The following is an 18439-nucleotide window of genomic DNA, read 5'->3' on the forward strand; positions in this document are numbered from 1 at the left end:
GAACGTCGATCACATGACACTTCACCATATTTGGACCTAGGGGAAAGCATTGATGAGTAATAAATAGATGATGGGTTGTGAGAGTGACAAAAGCTTAAACCCTAGTTTATGAGTTATTCCATAAGGGCCTGATTTGGATCCATATGTTTCATGCTATGGTTAGATTTATTTTAATTCTTATTTCGTAGTTGCAGATGCTTGCGAGAGGGGGTAATTATAAGAGGGTTGCTTGCTCAAGTAAGAACGACACTCTAGCACTAGTCCACCCACATATTAAATTAGCAAAGTAGTGAAGGTGAATCAACTAAACATGATGAACGTGACTAGATGAGAATTCCCATGTGTCCTCGAGAACACTTTACTCCTTATAAAAAGTACATCCAGCTTGTCCTTTGCTACAAAAAGGATTGAGACACCTTGCTGCACTCCTGCTACTATTGTTACTTATTACTAGTTACGAATTACCATATTACAAAACTATATGTTATCACTATTTACAACACTTGCAGAAAATATCTTGCTGAAAATCACTTATCATTGTCTTCTGCTCCTTATTGGGTTAGAGACTCTTACTTATCGAAATGATTACGATTGATCTTCTATACTTGTGGGTCATCCATACCCACTAGTCTAGGGCACCATCACAATGTACTAGTTTGTTAGATTTCAAACAAGTACGGAATCTGAAAATCCTATTGCATGGATCATCATCTCATGGGGACTTACATTGGATGCAAATCCTCAATAATGATAATTCTTTTATCATATATTCTAGAGCTCTCTAGAATGGTATTTATCAATACTACACACACACACACACCCACAAACACCCACAGAGAGAGTATAATACTATAATCAATGAAAATTTTCAAATTAATAAATGAAGGCATGCAATTTTATCTTTGTGATCTTTTCACATATAGCACAATTTGAATTCGCAATGTTTAGGATTCCAACAAGTACGAAATTTGCAAATCCTATTACATGGATCATCATCTCGTGGGGACTTACATTGGACTCAAATTCCTCGATAATGATAATTCTTTATCATACATTCTAGACCTCTCTACTATGATATTTAACAATACTACACACACACACACACACACTCAGAGAGTATAATACTATAATCAATGCAAATTTGCAAATTAACAAGTGAAGGCATGAAATTTTATCTTCTTTAATCTTTTCACACATCTAACACAATCGAAATTCATAATGTTTACAAAAGAAAAACAAAAAAAGAAATAACATAACTTCTACTATGTAAATGGTTTCAATTTATTATGGACGTAACTATAAACAAATATAATAGTTTTGTATAAATTGTAGGATGGGTGGCATCAGGAAAGACGTGGTTGGAATAGTTTTCATATACAACTTTGATGAACTGCTCGGCGGTCGTTGGGTACATGAAATAGCGAAAAAGTTTCTGAAACAATAGAGATATGGACAATCAAAAGGCCAGAGGATGGTAAGCTACAACATTATTCCAATGAGAAATACCAAAAATATTAGTAAACTTCACCTTGTACAGTGGTTCTTTCTCTTCATCCTTACTCTTGTTCTTGTCCAGTTCAGGCTTGTTTTTATTCTGTTCAGATGCAGGCTTATTTTTATTCTGCTCATCTTCAGGCTTTTCCTTGTCACCACCACTTTCCTTATCACCACCCCCGCCTTCATCTCCACCCTTAATTACTCTCAGTTTCTCAATTTCTAGCCTGATTTCATCATTCCGATACTGTGTTATGTTCCCCTTGTGTGCCTGGTGGCTAATCTCTATCTGCAGTTCATGACTTAGTCCCATGTCCCGTTTGCTAGTATCCTCACGCAATTTCCAATTCCCGGTCTCCAGCTGACCTGCTTTGTTAGTAACTAACTAAGTTACTCTTTTAGCAACTCAATGACACCAGCAATCTGCCCGACTGAAACATCTACAAAATCACCCAATTTATAAATCAGAGACGCATAAAACAAGTAAAGCATAGAATAGTCTAAAGCACTTCAAAAAATTGCAAACAAAAAAATGCCTTACAACAATATAATCGCAGTGAAACATAATTTTTTGACTAAACATAATAATATTTCAAACTCCACACACAAATAGAGTGTACATCCAGGAAAAGTGCCATTGGGTGCATACATAAACTAAAGATACTATGAAATGAAAAACTAGACTACACAAGTACATCGGCAAAATATTGGTGATGCAGAAATCATTGAACATACTATCTCAAAAAACCCATATAATGATCTGGATACCTTCATGCTGTTCTGATTCCCCCCAGCCAACAAAAGCTACCCAGCAACAACAACTCCACCAAGCAAGAAATGATGGAAGCTCTGGACACAGAAGCACGATGAGAAATTATTAAACAAAGTTAGCCAATTTGAATTCCTATAATGGATCTACTGCATAATGTACATATTATAATAACAGATAAAATGGTAGAAAAACTTTTTTAGGTTTCAAACTTTGACTGCAGCAACGCTGGTGGGTTACTTCATGATGTAACATAAACTAAGGAGTTTATAATGCTGCAAGTAACATACATGAAGCCAATTATTTCATTAATATAACCTACATTGTTGTCCTGCATTATTTCAGTGATGTAATCACTAATTTGCGAAGACAACATGAGACCAAATAGATCATGATGTCGTGCTCCACGCGTCGGTCCTCTGCCACTCTCTCACGATGACGGAGACAAATGTGCGACACCTCCGCCGCAAGAATGTCAAGGCGCTCCGACTCGCCATCGAGTTGTCAGAGCGCGAGGCAAATACGGACGTTGTGGCGAAGGCGGAGGCGGTCTACCATGCGAAGAAGCAGGACCGTCCGCTTCACAGGTTGTTGGGCCTAAGCTGTAGCTCGGACTCCGACTTGACGGACGACTCCACCTCTAGCTCCAACGACGACACACCACCGCACGTCGACGCCTACATGGAGGAGGGGCATAGCCGCGTCGACAACCGAAAGGGGGAGGGGTCGGAGAGGAAATGGTGATTTCCTTCGCCCCTCCCCGTTTTATTTCTATTTTACCTATGATTTAAGTAGTTTGTAGTATGGATTTGCAGTGTCCACCGATGAATTATGCTCCTTTTGTTCGGCATTGAAATAGTGATTAGATGAACTGTGTGTTGATCGTGTTTTACTTAGTGCGTTGCATGGGTTTCATGGGTTTGAAGTTTTGAATATGAGGGACGCGGGTGTGGAAGCCAACATATAAGACGTGCCTGATCAATGCTAGCGGACGCGTCTGCGGGTGTTTGAGGTGCCGGATTTGCCAAGTCCAGCAATAGAAGCTCTTAGTCATGTATTTAGTCCAAGCTATGACAGAGTGTGCACGTCAAGATGTGGTCACGTACACGGTCCAAAGCTAGTCAGTGGTGTTAGGTAGCATTTGCATCATGTATAACGTTCCGTAAAGTCCAAGCGGTTAAAATGTGGAGTAGATCGACAAGGAGAAAGAAGCGGGCGCAGTAGTCTACGAAGCACTGATACGGCGATATGGGATACCGGCAATTTCCAGAAACAGCAATACGGCGATATATACGGCGAGTATAGATAAATAATTAATAAAATGGCATGTTATAAAGACAAAGAATAATTAAGTGCATGAGATGAGATCAAAATACTGCCACATAAGTTGCATCCATGCCACTTTTCATCAAGTCCTCGTCTCGATGACTAAATGATCGTCAATTTACTAAATCCTCATGCTATTTGTAAAATACTACTCCCTCCGTCTCATAATATAAAAACGTACGGACTACATCATATGCTAGTATTAGAATTTGAAATGTACATAACACCGAGCATGAAAAGCTGAAAACAGTGAAGATGTTGGCTTACCCAATGATACATGCTTGATGCTTCCCTGCCTCTCAACTGAAGATTGGCCTGCAGATGTGATCGTCAGTATTTCACTCGCTAGAACTAGCCGCAACATCAACAGGTCAGCAGCAAAATCATAGTTGATACAACAGAGGCCAGCACCCAGTGGCCGGATTTACTGTTTTGACCTTTTTTAAAGCTTTAGCATGATTTGACCCTGGTTCTATAAAAATTTCATGATCTGACCCTTTTTCTACTACCATCATCCTTGGCGGTAGGGTAACAGAACATACCGCCGAGAACTATGACGGTAGGACTTGATTGTGCCGTTACAGTCGTTCGATGTTGAAAATAGCGTACTGTCACAGTCTTTGGCAATGGGGTTTAGAAGGTATAAATTACGTGTGACATCTAATACTATTGAACCTCTTTGCTTGAAAGTTGGCTAGTGTTGCTTTCATTGGTCTTGGGGTCAAGCTTTTATAATGACATTTTTTGTTTATTTGCCCAATAAAAAATAAACAATTTGTCAAATTAATGTTAGGATATGGATCATTGGTCTTGGAGGAAGAATAAAAAATAAAAAATTTGTCAAATTAATGTTAGGATATGGATCATTGGTCTTGGAGGAAGAGAAAACCATCAGCACCAGTGCACCACCGTACCTTCCAAATACCTTGGGCAGATACTGTTGGGGGAATCACCCGCTGCTAGACCCGCCATTGCAAGACATGACCCGACTATACCAGAAGGTCCAGGCCCAGGTTATCGAGGAAACAATTTGGACCGGTCTACCCCACAAATGATGGAGCAAAAAAATATCATGTGCCATCCATTCTATGTATTTTTCATTACATTTTGATTCCTCTGAAAACAACTACTCTGCCCTGTGGTATTTTTATACGCAGGATAATTATAAATTACAAAAGTGGTGTTATATCAGGAATAGCGAGATCGCGCCAACATCATCATGCGCTAGTGTCCCTCCATACCGCACTGCTCGACGGACACACGCGCACGCCGCCGCCCCGCGCTCCAGTCTACATCTACACGCCAGGCTACAACCATGTCCGTCCCAGCTTGCATTGTTCAGGCCGACACCCGCGCCCGTGTCGGCTTGCATCGTTCAAGTCGACACTCGCCGAGCCGGCTCACACTGCACCGCCTCCGATTCGACGATTTCCGGCTGCAACGCCATCAAATTTCGGCCTTTAATTCGCCGCTGTCTCGAGCTGTCAGCCGGGTTGTCGATTTCCGACTCCTACGGGAGCGTCTCTTACCTATCCGCGGGCGACCTCACTGGCTTATGCCGCATCACTAAACAACTAAGTTACTTCCAGACTTACAATTCATATTTATTTTGCTTTCATATATAAAATAAATTGTAGCTTGAGTTAGTCTCAGGGGCTATCATTTCATCTCAAATATATTGGAGCCATAAAGGTTACCAAAGAGGATTAGTTGCCATGATGCACGGTTCAAATATAGGTACCCTGTCTTATTGGCGACAAATTATAGGCTACCAAAGAAGACTGGTTGTCATGATCCATGGTCTAAACATAGGTATCCTGTCTTATTGGCTCATCATATTATGATCAATGGAATAAAGCCGGCTTATGTGGACTCCTGATGTTTTGTAGTAGATATCCTAGGCTGAGCTCTCACTTGGTGGCTTCCAACTAATCAAGTTTACCTGCTGACATCCCTCTTAACACGGCATATGCCATTATAATACTTGGTTAAACCTGCCTGTTAGCTTGATGCTACTCCGAAAAGGTGACCCGGCTGTACTCTTGATAAGTCAATCACACTGATGCCTATCATGGCCTGTATTAAACATGAACTTATCAAAGTTAAAACACCGGCTAAAGGCACGTGATAGCCGGCTTGCAGAGAGCTAGGAGAAACCTTAAAAGGCTACAAGGCCTGCTTCATATCAGCGAATCAGACTCGAGCCTCGAGAGCCGGTCTTTATGTCGTGACTCGAAAGCCGGCTTAATATTTAAAGTTATTTTTTCTATCATGTTATTTATTTTATATATCTCTATCTACGCATTTTCTTTTTAGGTATCAATTTTCATATATACGACCCTGGTTATTAATAGAAAATGCTCACAAAAAATTCTGGGTCACAGAATTGACCGGGTCGTGGGACATTTAACTTGTGCTTTATATTACAATATGACACTTCTCGGTTTCTGAAACATATATTTGCCGGGTTGCACTGCAATCATGGCCAAGATTTCATCCGCCCTGTATTTTCTTCCTCCTCTTACTTTTTTACATTGTATTCTTTTAAGTTCCTCTCGTTGCAGCTCGGCATGTAAAGCTTGGAGTTATAAATAAAGAAATCATGCCCTTTAAAGGTCCTTATTGTATTTCTGTACAATCCCTGCCTTTGAGCTACATGAATGTGTTTAAAATACAATTGTTCAAGGGCTTCATTTCCTTGTCCCAAAATACAAGTCCGAAGTACCTGGCGTCTCGGATTTTGCTTTATATGCATCAGTTTCGAACCTAAATTTTGGTCAATTGTTGGGTTGTCCGGCCTTACGTGTAGCTCTTACGTTCCCGATAAATTCGACTAAGGGTGTAATATGGGAGAACTGTTGCGATTGTGCCGTCGATTTAATTGGCTGAGCACCTCAGTGGAGAACCGCTGGGGTGCGATTTCCTGCAGCCGATATCCACTCAACCATCGATCTTCCAAGAGTGCCGTGTGTCCGCCCCCACGAACGTTCTCATTGCTGCCTGGAAAAGTCCCCTCGCCTCATCAGGAACAGATAATTTGGACTCCAGCCAGGGCCTAGATTGATCTGTCCGTTGAAGCCATAACCACTTTGCTTGAAGGGCCATGTTCATCCATATCTAGTTTGGTACACCGAGTCCTCATGCCCATTTCGGCCAACAGAGCACGTCCCTGGCTGGTAATGGATCCACGGTGATGCTGCAGTATGAACGAGAAATTGCATCGACGAAGGAGTGTGTTGCATTGTGCATTATTATGAGAAGACTATTCTTTTGTGATTTTTACTTGTGCTCTCATGTGTGCGTTGAGAGAACACTGATTATTGTAGCTGCATGGAGACTAAGACCATATGTGATTCATATTATATTATTTCAGTTGCCATTGGTTGTAGGAGCTAGGCAGTGGCGGAGCTAGCCGAAAATCACTGGCGGTGGGGGGGGGACACAAATCATCAGTGTTTGGGGGGCCAAATGGTAAAAAGGTTCTAATCTAACTCTCCAAAAGAAAGTTCTTCAGAAATTGATCCAAAGCTGGGGGACAGCCCCCCCCCCCCCCAAACACTAGCTCTTTTTTGCGGGACAGTAGCTTGTAACCTGATGGAAAGAAATGTAGAGTGTCCTAGCTTGGCAGGTGGATGGTTGTACTTGTACTACCCCAGAGGAGAAGCCGTGGAAGCCTCCTGCCTGACAAGATCAACTGCTACAGACTGACTGCAGTTCAGTTCAGTTTAGTGAAGAGAATTATTTGTGTATCTTATATTAAGAAAACAGTTAGTTATGTAGTTGCATGGAGACAGAGTATTTATGATTTGTATTTTTTTTCAGTTGCTTTGTTGTAACCTGAAGCTTTTATGGGTTGAATGAACAATACTGTAGCTGCATGAAGACCATTTGTGATCTCTACCTCCATACCAAAATATAAGACGATTAGGTAGTAATCATGCCAAGCTGCATGACTTGTATTTTTCTCAATGTTTTAAAGAGTGGGCTATGGCATATAACGGCGACCCTTAAAAACAGCTATAGCTGGGCTATAGCGGAAAATTGTACATAAAATCATTTAGCGGCAACATGCTCAAACAGCTATAGTGAAGCTATAGCGAGGCTATAGCCGGCTATTTAAAACTATGATTTTTCTTCTTCACCACTGGTTACTCTGGACATTTTCCAGCTGTTTGTTTACGGTTTACTCCACCAGATCCTCCGTCATTTATTATACTAGATGATACCCCGCGCGTTGCTGCAGGAACTATTAACAAATAATTTGATGTTTCAAAATGTGAGAAAATTTATGAAACTTAGTAGAATTTGGTGATATTTTTTTGAAAAAAATATTGTTCAGAGTAAACATCTATTTTTTAATGAAAAATCCAGCAATGAGTGTGATTTTTGTTCTGTTAATTTATTACCTTGACATATATCGGCGAGACGATATGTGATGAAAACAACGTTGAGTAGAGATAGTGGAGACATCTCCACGCTTGGCTAAACCTAAAACAATGATAGCAACTACACATGTGCATTCATAAAAAAATTAGTCGCATAGATTGAGAAAGAAACCTAGAATGACGTGGTTGCTTGAGAGGGCACAAAAAATAGTTAATGGTTATTTGTAATAGGTTGCATGTGCATGAAGAGTTAGTGGGAAAGAGTTTTTACATGATGGACCTACTTGATGATGTGAATAGGTTGCATGTCAAGATAAATAATATAGTGGGGATGAATCTCTTAGGTATATAGGATTACTAGATCTGCAGGTTTAAGAGCACCATTGTGCACGTGAGGCTAAGCTGAATATACATGTCAAATGATCATTACCAATGTTTCAGACCACACTATGAATTTCAAGTTTGTCACGACCTCGTTGGATTGGCTTGTCATGCATCTCACTCACTAGGGCAGGAAGGAAGGGGCAAGCTTATCCCTTTGCTCAGTGTGAGCCTTTATTTTCAAGTATTCTGAATATATTTATTAAAAAACCACTTCATATAAAAATGAAAAAAATATCACGTATTTTGAAAATGGTAAACATGTAGATATAAAGAAATATATGTTTAAAAATGTTAATCATATATTCGAAAAATGTTAAATGTGTATAGAAAGAATCTAAAATATGTATGGAAAAACGTAGACAAAAAATATATGTTTAAAAATGTTAATCATGTATGTGAAAAATATTAATTATTTAAAAAAAGTGTTCCTGATGCATTAAAAAAGTATAATGATTATGGAAAAAGTAGACACTAGAAGATATAAGTTTTCAAAAATTATAATTATATAATTGGAAAATTGTAAACATGTATATAAAAAATGGTTCTAATATATATATATATATAAATAATGTACAATGTCTTATGGAAAAAGATAGACACAAAAAGTATAAGTTTTCAAAAATGTTATCATGTCTTTGGAAAATATTAAAATTGTATATAAAAATGTTCCTCATGTGTACGAAAAACGTTGAATGTGCATGTAAAAAGTTGACATCAATTTTGGAAAACAATTAGTCATATATTTAAAAAACATTCAACGCCTAAATGTTTCAGATGTATACAAACTGTTTCATTTTTTATTTTTTTAAATGTGTCTATTAAATGTTCCTATCTATACAAAAAGAGAAAGAAAAAACCATTCAAAACTGATACAAAAGAGAAAACCCCAGTGCAAAAGAATGAAATAGTGAAAACCTAGAAAGAAACAAAGTAAAACAAATAAAACCGATGAAAACCAAGAAGAAAGAAACAAAACGGAAGGAAAATAAAAAATAGAAAAAAACCATTGAAAACAGAGAAAGAAACAAAAGAAATCCGAAAAATAAAGAACAATGAAAGAAAAGAAGAAAAACACCAATAAAAACTGAGAAAGTGCAAAAAACCCGGTGAGAACAAGAAATAAAGCAGAAAACCATGAAGAAACAAAAAATCGATGAAAAAAAATGACTGGAGAAAGACCATCGAACAACTCGATCAACGAGAAAACCAGAAACCGAACAAAAAACACAGAAAACGGGCTGGTCCAGAAACAATTGGACATTTTTTTTTGAGAAAAACGAACATTTTTCGGGAAAAAATCATTTTCAGAAAAATGTTACATTATAAAAACGTGATAATTATTTGAAAGTGAATATTTTCTAAAATATCCAAAATTCTTGAATATTTTATTAAATAAATTAAAGAAAAACCAAAAATAAAACCAAAAGAATGATAAACGGAAAAAAAGATGGAATAAACGGGACTTGATCCTGGAGGTTCCTAACCTGGTAAAACAGGCCAGGAAACTTCCACAAGGTTCCAAAACAGATGGCTTTTTCCCAATATAATACATCATCATATGGACCAGACCGAGGAGGAGGCCAGGAAACCGATTGCATTTTTTCTTCTGTCTCTAAAGAAAAAGAAAAAGGAAACGTACGTACGTACGTACGTACGTATGTGTCCGCGTCGCTCTCGATCGTGTTGTGTTTGGAGTCGGCGTAGCGAGGAGAAGGAAACGGAGAATAACCCTAGTCGGCTAGCCACCTAAGGAAAATCTACCGAAATTTCCAGATCGTGTTAGTTTCCTAGCCTTCTCTGAGTAGTAGTAGTATTGGCTATATATACCTACCTATGCACCCTGTAATTTGCAAACCGTGAGTTGAAGAAATAAACTCAAGGCTTTCTTCCCAAGTAGTATTGATCCATGGCGGCGGCGCTTCGACACGTGGCGAGGAGGCTCATGGCTGAGGACCGGCGCCAGCCCTTCTCCCCAAGCAGACTCATGCACACCCGTGAGGTAACTTACGAAATCTTTTACCTCATGATTTCAGGTAATCCATTGAACAAAATTTCAAGTAATCCATTGAACAAGGCCCTTCTCTTTTTAGATATCCATTGATGGCGACCGAGCCAAGCATATACTAGTAGTAATATATATTGGCTCCATCTATCTATATACACATGTGACTAGTTGCTACACCTGCACCCTATGCATGCATACATATCGAACTCACTTAATTGACAGACATAACAGTATTCTTTTTAATTATTTACTAATCACAACCAGTGCTTACTTAATAAAGATGATACAAACTAAGTATATCGATATTATTACCTCTGTATGAATCAAGCATGCGCGCAAGATCAACGACGGGCTATATAGGGTGGCGCAGAAGAAAGCAGAGTTGTATGATTTGTTACCGAAGGCGAAGACGAATCCCGAGGCTATTGATGAGCATGACATGCAGCTACTCAAACTAATTCCCCATTTTCGACGACAACTCGTTCCAGAAGTAGATGACATACTCTAGTAAGTACAATATCATATGATCAAACAAGATGCATATGAATATACAAAATCACTTCTCTATTTCTTCCTTAGGGTTAATATTATCTCTTTTGACCTGCAGGCAGAGGGAGCGGTTTGCTACAAGGGTTAACAGTGTGCTCGATGGAATTGCCAGGACGGCATTCTACATTTGTATTACTGCTTTGGCATATGGCATCACCACCGACAAGGGGGTACAAGACCAGACCATTGACAAAGGAACCCAGTGAAGATGAGATCGAAAACTTAGAACCAAGATGGCCCCAACCTGTTTTCTGTTTAATTATGATCTGCAGTTTTACTAACTATAACACTATCCTAGGGGGGGGGGGAGAGGTATGTCGGGGATTATTAATTTACGGTCGATCGAGTTGCTTCGTCTCTATCGATAAACTAAGACTAAGGTCTAGATCTAGAGTAGGACAAAACTAGTACTACAGAGTGTTTTTTTCCTCTTGGAGGGCGATTAGTAGGCGATCTAGGGCTTGATCACCACCGCCGACAGCCTGGCGTTTGCCCTTGCGTGTAGCGGAAGCGAAACCCGACGCCTACCCTCGCGTGCTGCTTACCTAGCCATCTGCCCGTCGTCGTCTGACCTCACGGGGCTATGGGCGCCCCATTGATTGTGAACGTGATGCCCTCATGAGAGAAGAAGAAGAGCTGGTTTAGCCTAGTTGTTTGTTCTTGTGGTCTGCTACATGGTTGTTTTGAAGGATCCGTCACTTGCATAGTCTTGTGTAGCTGATTGTCCGTCCCGGCGCGCGTCTTGCGAAGCCGATAGTCTGTCCCGGCGCAACTCTGTTGCCTTGCAATGTGTTGCGATCGATTTTCTATCCCTCCGTATCATTCTGATAACAGCAAGTTTGTTCATCTGCTAAATCAACTAGTTCCAGAAGGCAATGAGAATCCTAAGCTGGAATTACTGTGGCCTGCAACAGGTTGCGGCAGTTAGGGCATTGTTGCATGTTCAAATGTGCAGGAGCCTTACGTGATGTTCTTGATCGAGAGTCATTGAGATGAATACCCAGCAGAATGTCTACGTCAAACATTGAAGACGGATCATAAGAATGTTATCCAAAGTGATGGCCGGAGCGGTGGGTTTTTGTTGTTTTGGAAGGAGGTAACAATCTCTCTAAGGGACATTGAAAATAACTTCATAGATGTTTTTGTGGGAAGTGGAGCTGAGAACTTTTGTAGAGGTCTCTACGGAGAACCAGGTGGGCAGATAAAGACAAGACTTGGCAGCGTCTTAGAGAGCTCAGAGTGCTATGTGATACCCTGGAACTAGCCGCCATTGTATCGGTTGGTGCCATTTCTTCTCTTGGAGGCAGGGCAATAGATTAAGATTAGGCGGTAAGCGAAGGAACTGTAGGGCTTAGGGCTGCGGGTGAGCGCAACTTCAATAGGTCGAGGGGAGGAAGAGAAGAAAAAGCAGCTATTTCACCTGGTGTCGTAATAACCACTGTTTTCGGGTTTGAAGGCATAAGCGCAGCAGAGATCTTCTTTCATTTAAGAAGAAGCCACCGTAAAGAAGAGGAAACAAGGCGTTTAAGGGACACCGACTCCCATTATTTTCTCCAGGCCTGCTTTGGCTAAATCGACGGAGGCTTAGCTTATTATGTTTCGGGCGTTTAGCTAGCTTAGAGAATAAAGAAATCTATCTCTAAAGGGGGAGCGGTACGACTATTTTAGGTTAGAGGAAGGTTGAAGAGAGAATAGCTAAAATAGCCAGTCGGGTAGGCAAGTGCGGGTGGCTGTGGTGAAAGTGCTGGTGATCTTAATGACATAGCTCAAGAGTGGGATTTGCTCCGCCGATGATGGAGAGATTTTCTTAGGGCCGTCTCGGTGTGACGACATCTATCATCAGCTGGCAGACACAACGTGAATTGCTCACATGGATGCCGGAACAGGAAAACGAGAAGAGAGAACAAAACCGATAATGAGGAGACTAGCATAGTGACAATGTGTTTGACCAAGGCCCATCTCCCTGTTTCTCCACCTGACCCAGCCTCCATCTCCACAGCAGCATCAACATTTTCAAGCCCGAAATGAAAAATCCACCTCCCAATTCGTCCATCTGAGCCTCTATCGTTGCCTTGGTCGTTGGTCAAGCGCCTAGTATAGGTAGCCGAGGATTTCTCGTGAAAATCAAGTTTCTCAGGATCTTCTTCTTTAACTTTCATACCAGAGGCAGATGTCGATGGTTGTAGCTGAGCACTGCATTGTAAGAGATTGTTATAGATACGTATGGGCCAAACCTTCTGTAATCTCCCATAAATGTATGATCAATTGGTCGCTATATATATACAAGTGTTGCCCGAGACAAAGGGTTCAATGCTTACTAAAACAACGCTTCCTAAAACCTTTTACATGGTATCATGAGCCACTTCTTCTACCGTCTAGCCTTGCTTTCCATTTTCGTTTTCCGTTAGTCTTCAAAAATCAAAGTCCCCAAAAGATTTTGGTTTTGCTCTTTTTCGTTGCAGTATATTTTTGCGGTAAAACTTTCAATCTATTCATTATCAATCATGATAGTACGACGAACACCAGCAATAATAAAAATTACATCCAGACCCGTAGAACACCTAGCGATGACTACAAGCACCGAGGGAAGCCGAAGGCGCGCCGTCGGCATCGCCTCTCCCTCACTAGAGCCAGGCAGAACTTGTAGTAATAGACAGTTAGGAAGTCATCGTGCTAAGGCCCTATGAGACCAGTGCACCAGAAGAACAACCGTTGCCGGTGAGGGGAGCTTAGATTGGAAGGATACAACCTGTAGACACATGAACACAGAAAAACAAATAACAGATCCATGTGGATCGACCGAAGACAAACGCCGACCGAATCCCACGAGATCAGCTGGAGATAAGTCTCCACACGCCCCCCAATGACGCTAGAAGCACCATTGGGACGGGAGCTAGGTGGGGAAAACATTATTCCATCTTCAGAGAACCGTTGCCACTCGTCTCTCTGAGCAGGACACAAACCCTAAGAAAACTCAGAAAAGTATCCCCCCCCCCCCCCGCCGGCAAATGCCGCGATCCACCGTGCCTCCATGGCCCTAAGGGCACAGAAGACGAGGCAGACAAGCGTCCGTGCCGACAGGAGGCAGAAGAAACCCTGGCGGCTGGGTAGGGGCACTCTTTCCTGGCAACTGTGGAGCTATAATGTCAGTGTTGTTTGTGCATTCTTTGCTAATTTTTTTAATTTGAACTTGATTCACATTGATCATGGAGGAATACAACCTAAGGAAGAGAAGTGTGAACATTCATGAAAATGAGCATGTCCTACGACTCGTGCTTTATAAGCTTGAAATACCCCTACTAGTTAGTATTAGTTGCAGGTGTGACATGTCCAAGTGGGAGTAGGTCTTCATAGTTAGTATGAAGCTTTTATTCGCTTGTCTAAATTAGTACCTTTTTCTCTATTTCTTCTAGTTACCGAGACTTCCCATGGGATTAGTTTTTAAAATGATAAGAACAGAAAGATAAATAAATAATAAGAGAAAGTCATTTGAGACTTGGGTATCGTTGTTAATTATCTTAAGGGGTTAGTTTTAGAGATACTCCACCCGATTCTAAACAAAAAAAAGATACTCGGCCCACAATGCTCAAGTTAATGTACCCAATAGTGCTTGCAAAAAGAGTTGTCCAATGAAATCAATATTTCAAGGTTATGAGATTACTATACATGACAAAAGTTGGCATGTAACCATACACGATATTACTTACGCATGCCTTACGAAACTTTGTCGCACTCCGCGAGAAAGCTAACAACTCTGCTAGCCTACAAACGATCTACCCGAGTCACATCTTGAATTTTGGTTATTGAGCTCCAAACTGGGTCGGTGCCATGTACGAACCGGACACGACTAGCGTAACATCAATATTACGACAGTTAAGATTATTGGTTTTCTCAACAAAATGTGTCTTGCCTTGCGCAAAGTTGAACACTCCTCTAACCTTTTTCTTTTTTGCGAGAAAAAACACTCCTCTAACCAATGAGCAATACACCAGGGTTAAATCTTCGTTCTACAAGCAATGCTACACAAACATTTACCTGCGAGCTTGACGGCGATGATTTGAGATTTTTTTTTTCAAAAAATGGGTAATAACTGCCACAAATGTCGAACTTGGGGTAAAAAAAAACGAAATTTACTCTTATTTTCATTTAGTGAACCATCCCATGTACGGCACGATGCCAACACCTTTCTCTTATACGAAACTAATGACCTACTTACACTACTTAAGATGGATCCACCTGTAGCTGTTTTTTTACGCAGCTCGATACTACGTATGTACGTACGTCGTCGAAGCACATGCGGTGTACAGGTACGTACATGCCCGCGTCGTTATCCATGGTGTCGTGTTCGGATTCGAGGCGAACGAGAGGAGAGGAAGAGGCTGTTAGAGGTATTCACGACCCAACTATTACTAGGCTAGTCGTGTCCGGTTCGTACATGGCACCGACCCGGTTCTGTAAGTAGTAGTAGCTATATATACGCAGAGTTCTATTCTAAGTATCTATCTATCTAACACCTTTGAGAAACAACTCAGATCAAAGAAATTGATCAACTCGATCGCGTGCCGCAACTAGCCGGAAACAAATCATATCGTTGGCGGCGTTCTCGTCCCTAACTAACTGTCTGCAGACAGGCGACGGTCGATGGTGGCGCTTGGACGCGCGGCGACGAGGCTGATCCAGCGAGCTGTCGTTAGAGTAGAGCAACGCCGGCCCCTCACCCTGTTGTCGCCAAGGCTCATCCACACCCAGCAGGTACGTAACGTAGGTCGTACGTATGCGAAATCTTTACACATCATGTCTGTATCTCTCATGTGCATGTGCTAGGTAATATTTTTGAATTTATTACTTTCTCCGATTTATACATTACTTATCGCTCAAAAGAATATCTAACACTAGTTACATTCGTTTGAACGGCAAGTAATATGGATCATAGGCAGTACTAGTTTTTCTCTAAGAGCGGTGCGTAGTTAGAGTCGGGTCAGGTGTATTGTTGGATTTATTTATTTGTCTGGTTCACTTTATGGCCCAATAGCGCTAGTGGGCAGACCTACATAGAGGCCAGTGGAGGAACACCCAATTTTTCGAACTTTAGTAAAGTTTGCTTGTATTTCACTAAAAATTTACTCCTTTCATTTCAAAATAAGTGTCATGGTTTTACTCCATTGACACTTATTTTGAAACAGGGGGAGTACTTCAGGATTTCAGATTTTGTAGAAGTGTGTTCATGTACAACATCGGTGGAAATCATGTTACTAGATATACAACTCAACACTCATATCCTTTGTGTGTTCCAGAATTCAAGATCTCCGTTCTCCCGGAAAGAACACCTTGTGTCGCAAATCAAGCAAAAGAAAGAGGAGTTATACGATCTCATCGCTAACGCCGAGGCGGCTTCCGTAGCTTCTGGGTCAGCCATGTGTGTGCTCTCGACTCTCTGCACACGAATCGAGCCTAGACCACATGACCCTCAATGGTACGTACAATATCAACCAACCATATATATGCAAATATTGAACTGCCCCAATGTTTTACATTAGTGAACAGAGTGATTAAACTGTCAAAACGTCTTACATTAGTAACATAGGTTGTATTAAACGCTCTAATTTCCATTTTCCTCTGCTAGCTAGCTACTGGAGTTGACATATAATACTACCTCTGTAAACTAATACTCCCTCCGTCCCAAAATAAGTGTCTCAAGTTTGTACTAACTTTAGTACAAAGTTGTATTAAAGTTGAGACACTTATTTTGGGACGGAGGGAGTATAAGAGAAGTAGTGATCTAAACGCTCTTAATTACATATACCTAGGCGCCGGATAACCAGAACCAAGAAGGTGGCCAATTGGACTGCGGCGTCCATCTTTTTTGTTGCTTCTGGAATGAGTTTATGTGGCGTGGTTGCCCGTGCTCCCCTAATAGAGCATGAAGGAGTGTACTACACTGCCGAGAGTGTGCACAGGCTAGTGGAGCAAGGCTGCCTGCCTGAGAGTGTGCTCAAGCAAGTGGGAAGCGCAGAAGCAAAAGGGTGCAATGATAAGGAGTGAAGATGGACGACCTGCATCTTTTTTCATGGAGAACAAGAAGGATTGTATCTACGTAGGTCTCTTGATGAAATAGGAGTATATGTCTATGATGTGCCACCTCGAACTTGTACTATTATGATGAATGTCGTTGTAAGATATACGTGACATGGTGTGTTATCCTTTCCCTTTGAGCGAATTGTGTATGAATAATGTGAACATGTGTGCATGCCCGCGTGTAGGACAAGGGCCGATGGGTCACCGCGTGCTTCCCAATCCAGTCCCCACCCCAAGTCCTCTCTTGTGCGGTGGCGTTGTGACGCCAGAGTGGTCGCACCCATTCAATTGTGGAGTTAGAAGATAAGTATGTCAAAAAACGATGGATGAATTTGAAGTTCAATTTGATATGTTGTTGATTATGTATGTGGTGTTCTTGCAACGTTTAAATTATGTTCATAGTTTATGTTTTGTTTCAATATGCATGCATTTGTGGAGAAGAAAGATGTAGTTGGGTCGATGCCCTATTCTAGGACAGTTGTTTGAGAAGAAAAAATTTGATGCTCTAAAACTCACAATGGCAACCATGCATTGGAAATGCTCTTAGAGCACTGTTTTTTTTATATGAAGACACCCAAAGGGCATCTTGGTTCTGATTAATATCGATAAAATAAAGGCAAGTATAATGGATAGACAACTAGACGTAACGACCAGTACAACATAACATAACATTGAAAAACCTATTAGTCTTCTTCTAACTATGATTATACGGCGCCCACCAGAGATTAAAAATTGCACTGAACCAACAACAAAGAAAAGCGAGACTTGCAGATACACCCGCCATACCAGGTTTTGAAGACCACAATAGTAACTCACCCCTTAAGACGTGATCGATAAATAACCGAAACAACATAGGCTAGAGCATCACCCCACGCAAAATAGGCTTGCAATCCATCACCACCAGTTCAGAGGTTTGAATTAATCGTACAAATTCACAGAACAACACCGAAGACACTTGACCTCCATTTCTTGTCTTGATATTCTCTCCCACAACATTATGTTTATCTTGAAAAAGGGCATCATATGGCGCGTCGGGGACGGGCGAAACATCCGTATATGGCGCGACCGGTGGCTGCCAAGGGAGCCGTCGCGACAACCCGTGACCTTGCAGGGCACGTGCCGCCTCAGGAGGGTTGCGGAGCTCCTGGACGACAATGGGTCCTGGCGCATGGACCTTCTTTGTCGCCACTTCCTCCCGGCGGATATTGACGTCATCACTAGCATCCGCACCTCGCCTCGCGTCCACGACGACATCATCACATGGGCACCAGAGAGGAACGGTATCATCACCGTTCGGTCCGCTTACCGCCTTGCCATGGACGAGCGCGAGCGTCCATTGGCTTCCGCCACGAGCAGGGCACCAGATGGTCGTCGCGCCATCTGGAAGATCATACGGGGGTGCCCTGCTTCCCCGAAGGTACGCGTCTTCGCCTAGAGAATCGTCACCAACTC

General features: G+C 41.4%; 1 protein-coding gene and 1 long non-coding RNA gene across 2 annotated transcripts; both read left to right on the plus strand.

The window, feature by feature from the left end:
- Positions 1-9955: 9955 nt before the first annotated feature.
- LOC123179523 (uncharacterized) lies at positions 9956-11209 on the plus strand. The gene is made up of 3 exons (XR_006490431.1): positions 9956-10357; positions 10692-10870; positions 10971-11209. It is a non-coding gene; the product is annotated as an uncharacterized lncRNA (long non-coding RNA).
- Positions 11210-15429: 4220 nt separating this feature from the next.
- LOC123179533 (uncharacterized) lies at positions 15430-17349 on the plus strand. The gene is made up of 3 exons (XM_044591569.1): positions 15430-15664; positions 16207-16385; positions 16720-17349. The coding sequence occupies exons 1-3, from the start codon at positions 15554-15556 to the stop codon at positions 16952-16954; spliced, it is 525 nt and encodes a 174-aa protein (XP_044447504.1). The 5' UTR covers positions 15430-15553; the 3' UTR covers positions 16955-17349.
- The last annotated feature ends 1090 nt before the right edge of the window (positions 17350-18439 follow it).

The sequence above is a fragment of the Triticum aestivum genome, chromosome 1D, assembly GCF_018294505.1.
Source record: "Triticum aestivum cultivar Chinese Spring chromosome 1D, IWGSC CS RefSeq v2.1, whole genome shotgun sequence".
Lineage (NCBI taxonomy): Eukaryota > Viridiplantae > Streptophyta > Magnoliopsida > Poales > Poaceae > Triticum > Triticum aestivum.

Excerpts from the sequence above, each read along its gene's own strand:
- LOC123179533 (XM_044591569.1), top strand. The coding sequence starts at position 15,554 with ATGGTGGCGCTTGGACGCGCGGCGACGAGGCTGATCCAGCGAGCTGTC. Across the intron at positions 15,665-16,206 it reads GGCTCATCCACACCCAGCAG|AATTCAAGATCTCCGTTCTC; the intron begins GTACGTAACGTA and ends TGTGTGTTCCAG. Across the intron at positions 16,386-16,719 it reads AGACCACATGACCCTCAATG|GCGCCGGATAACCAGAACCA; the intron begins GTACGTACAATA and ends ACATATACCTAG.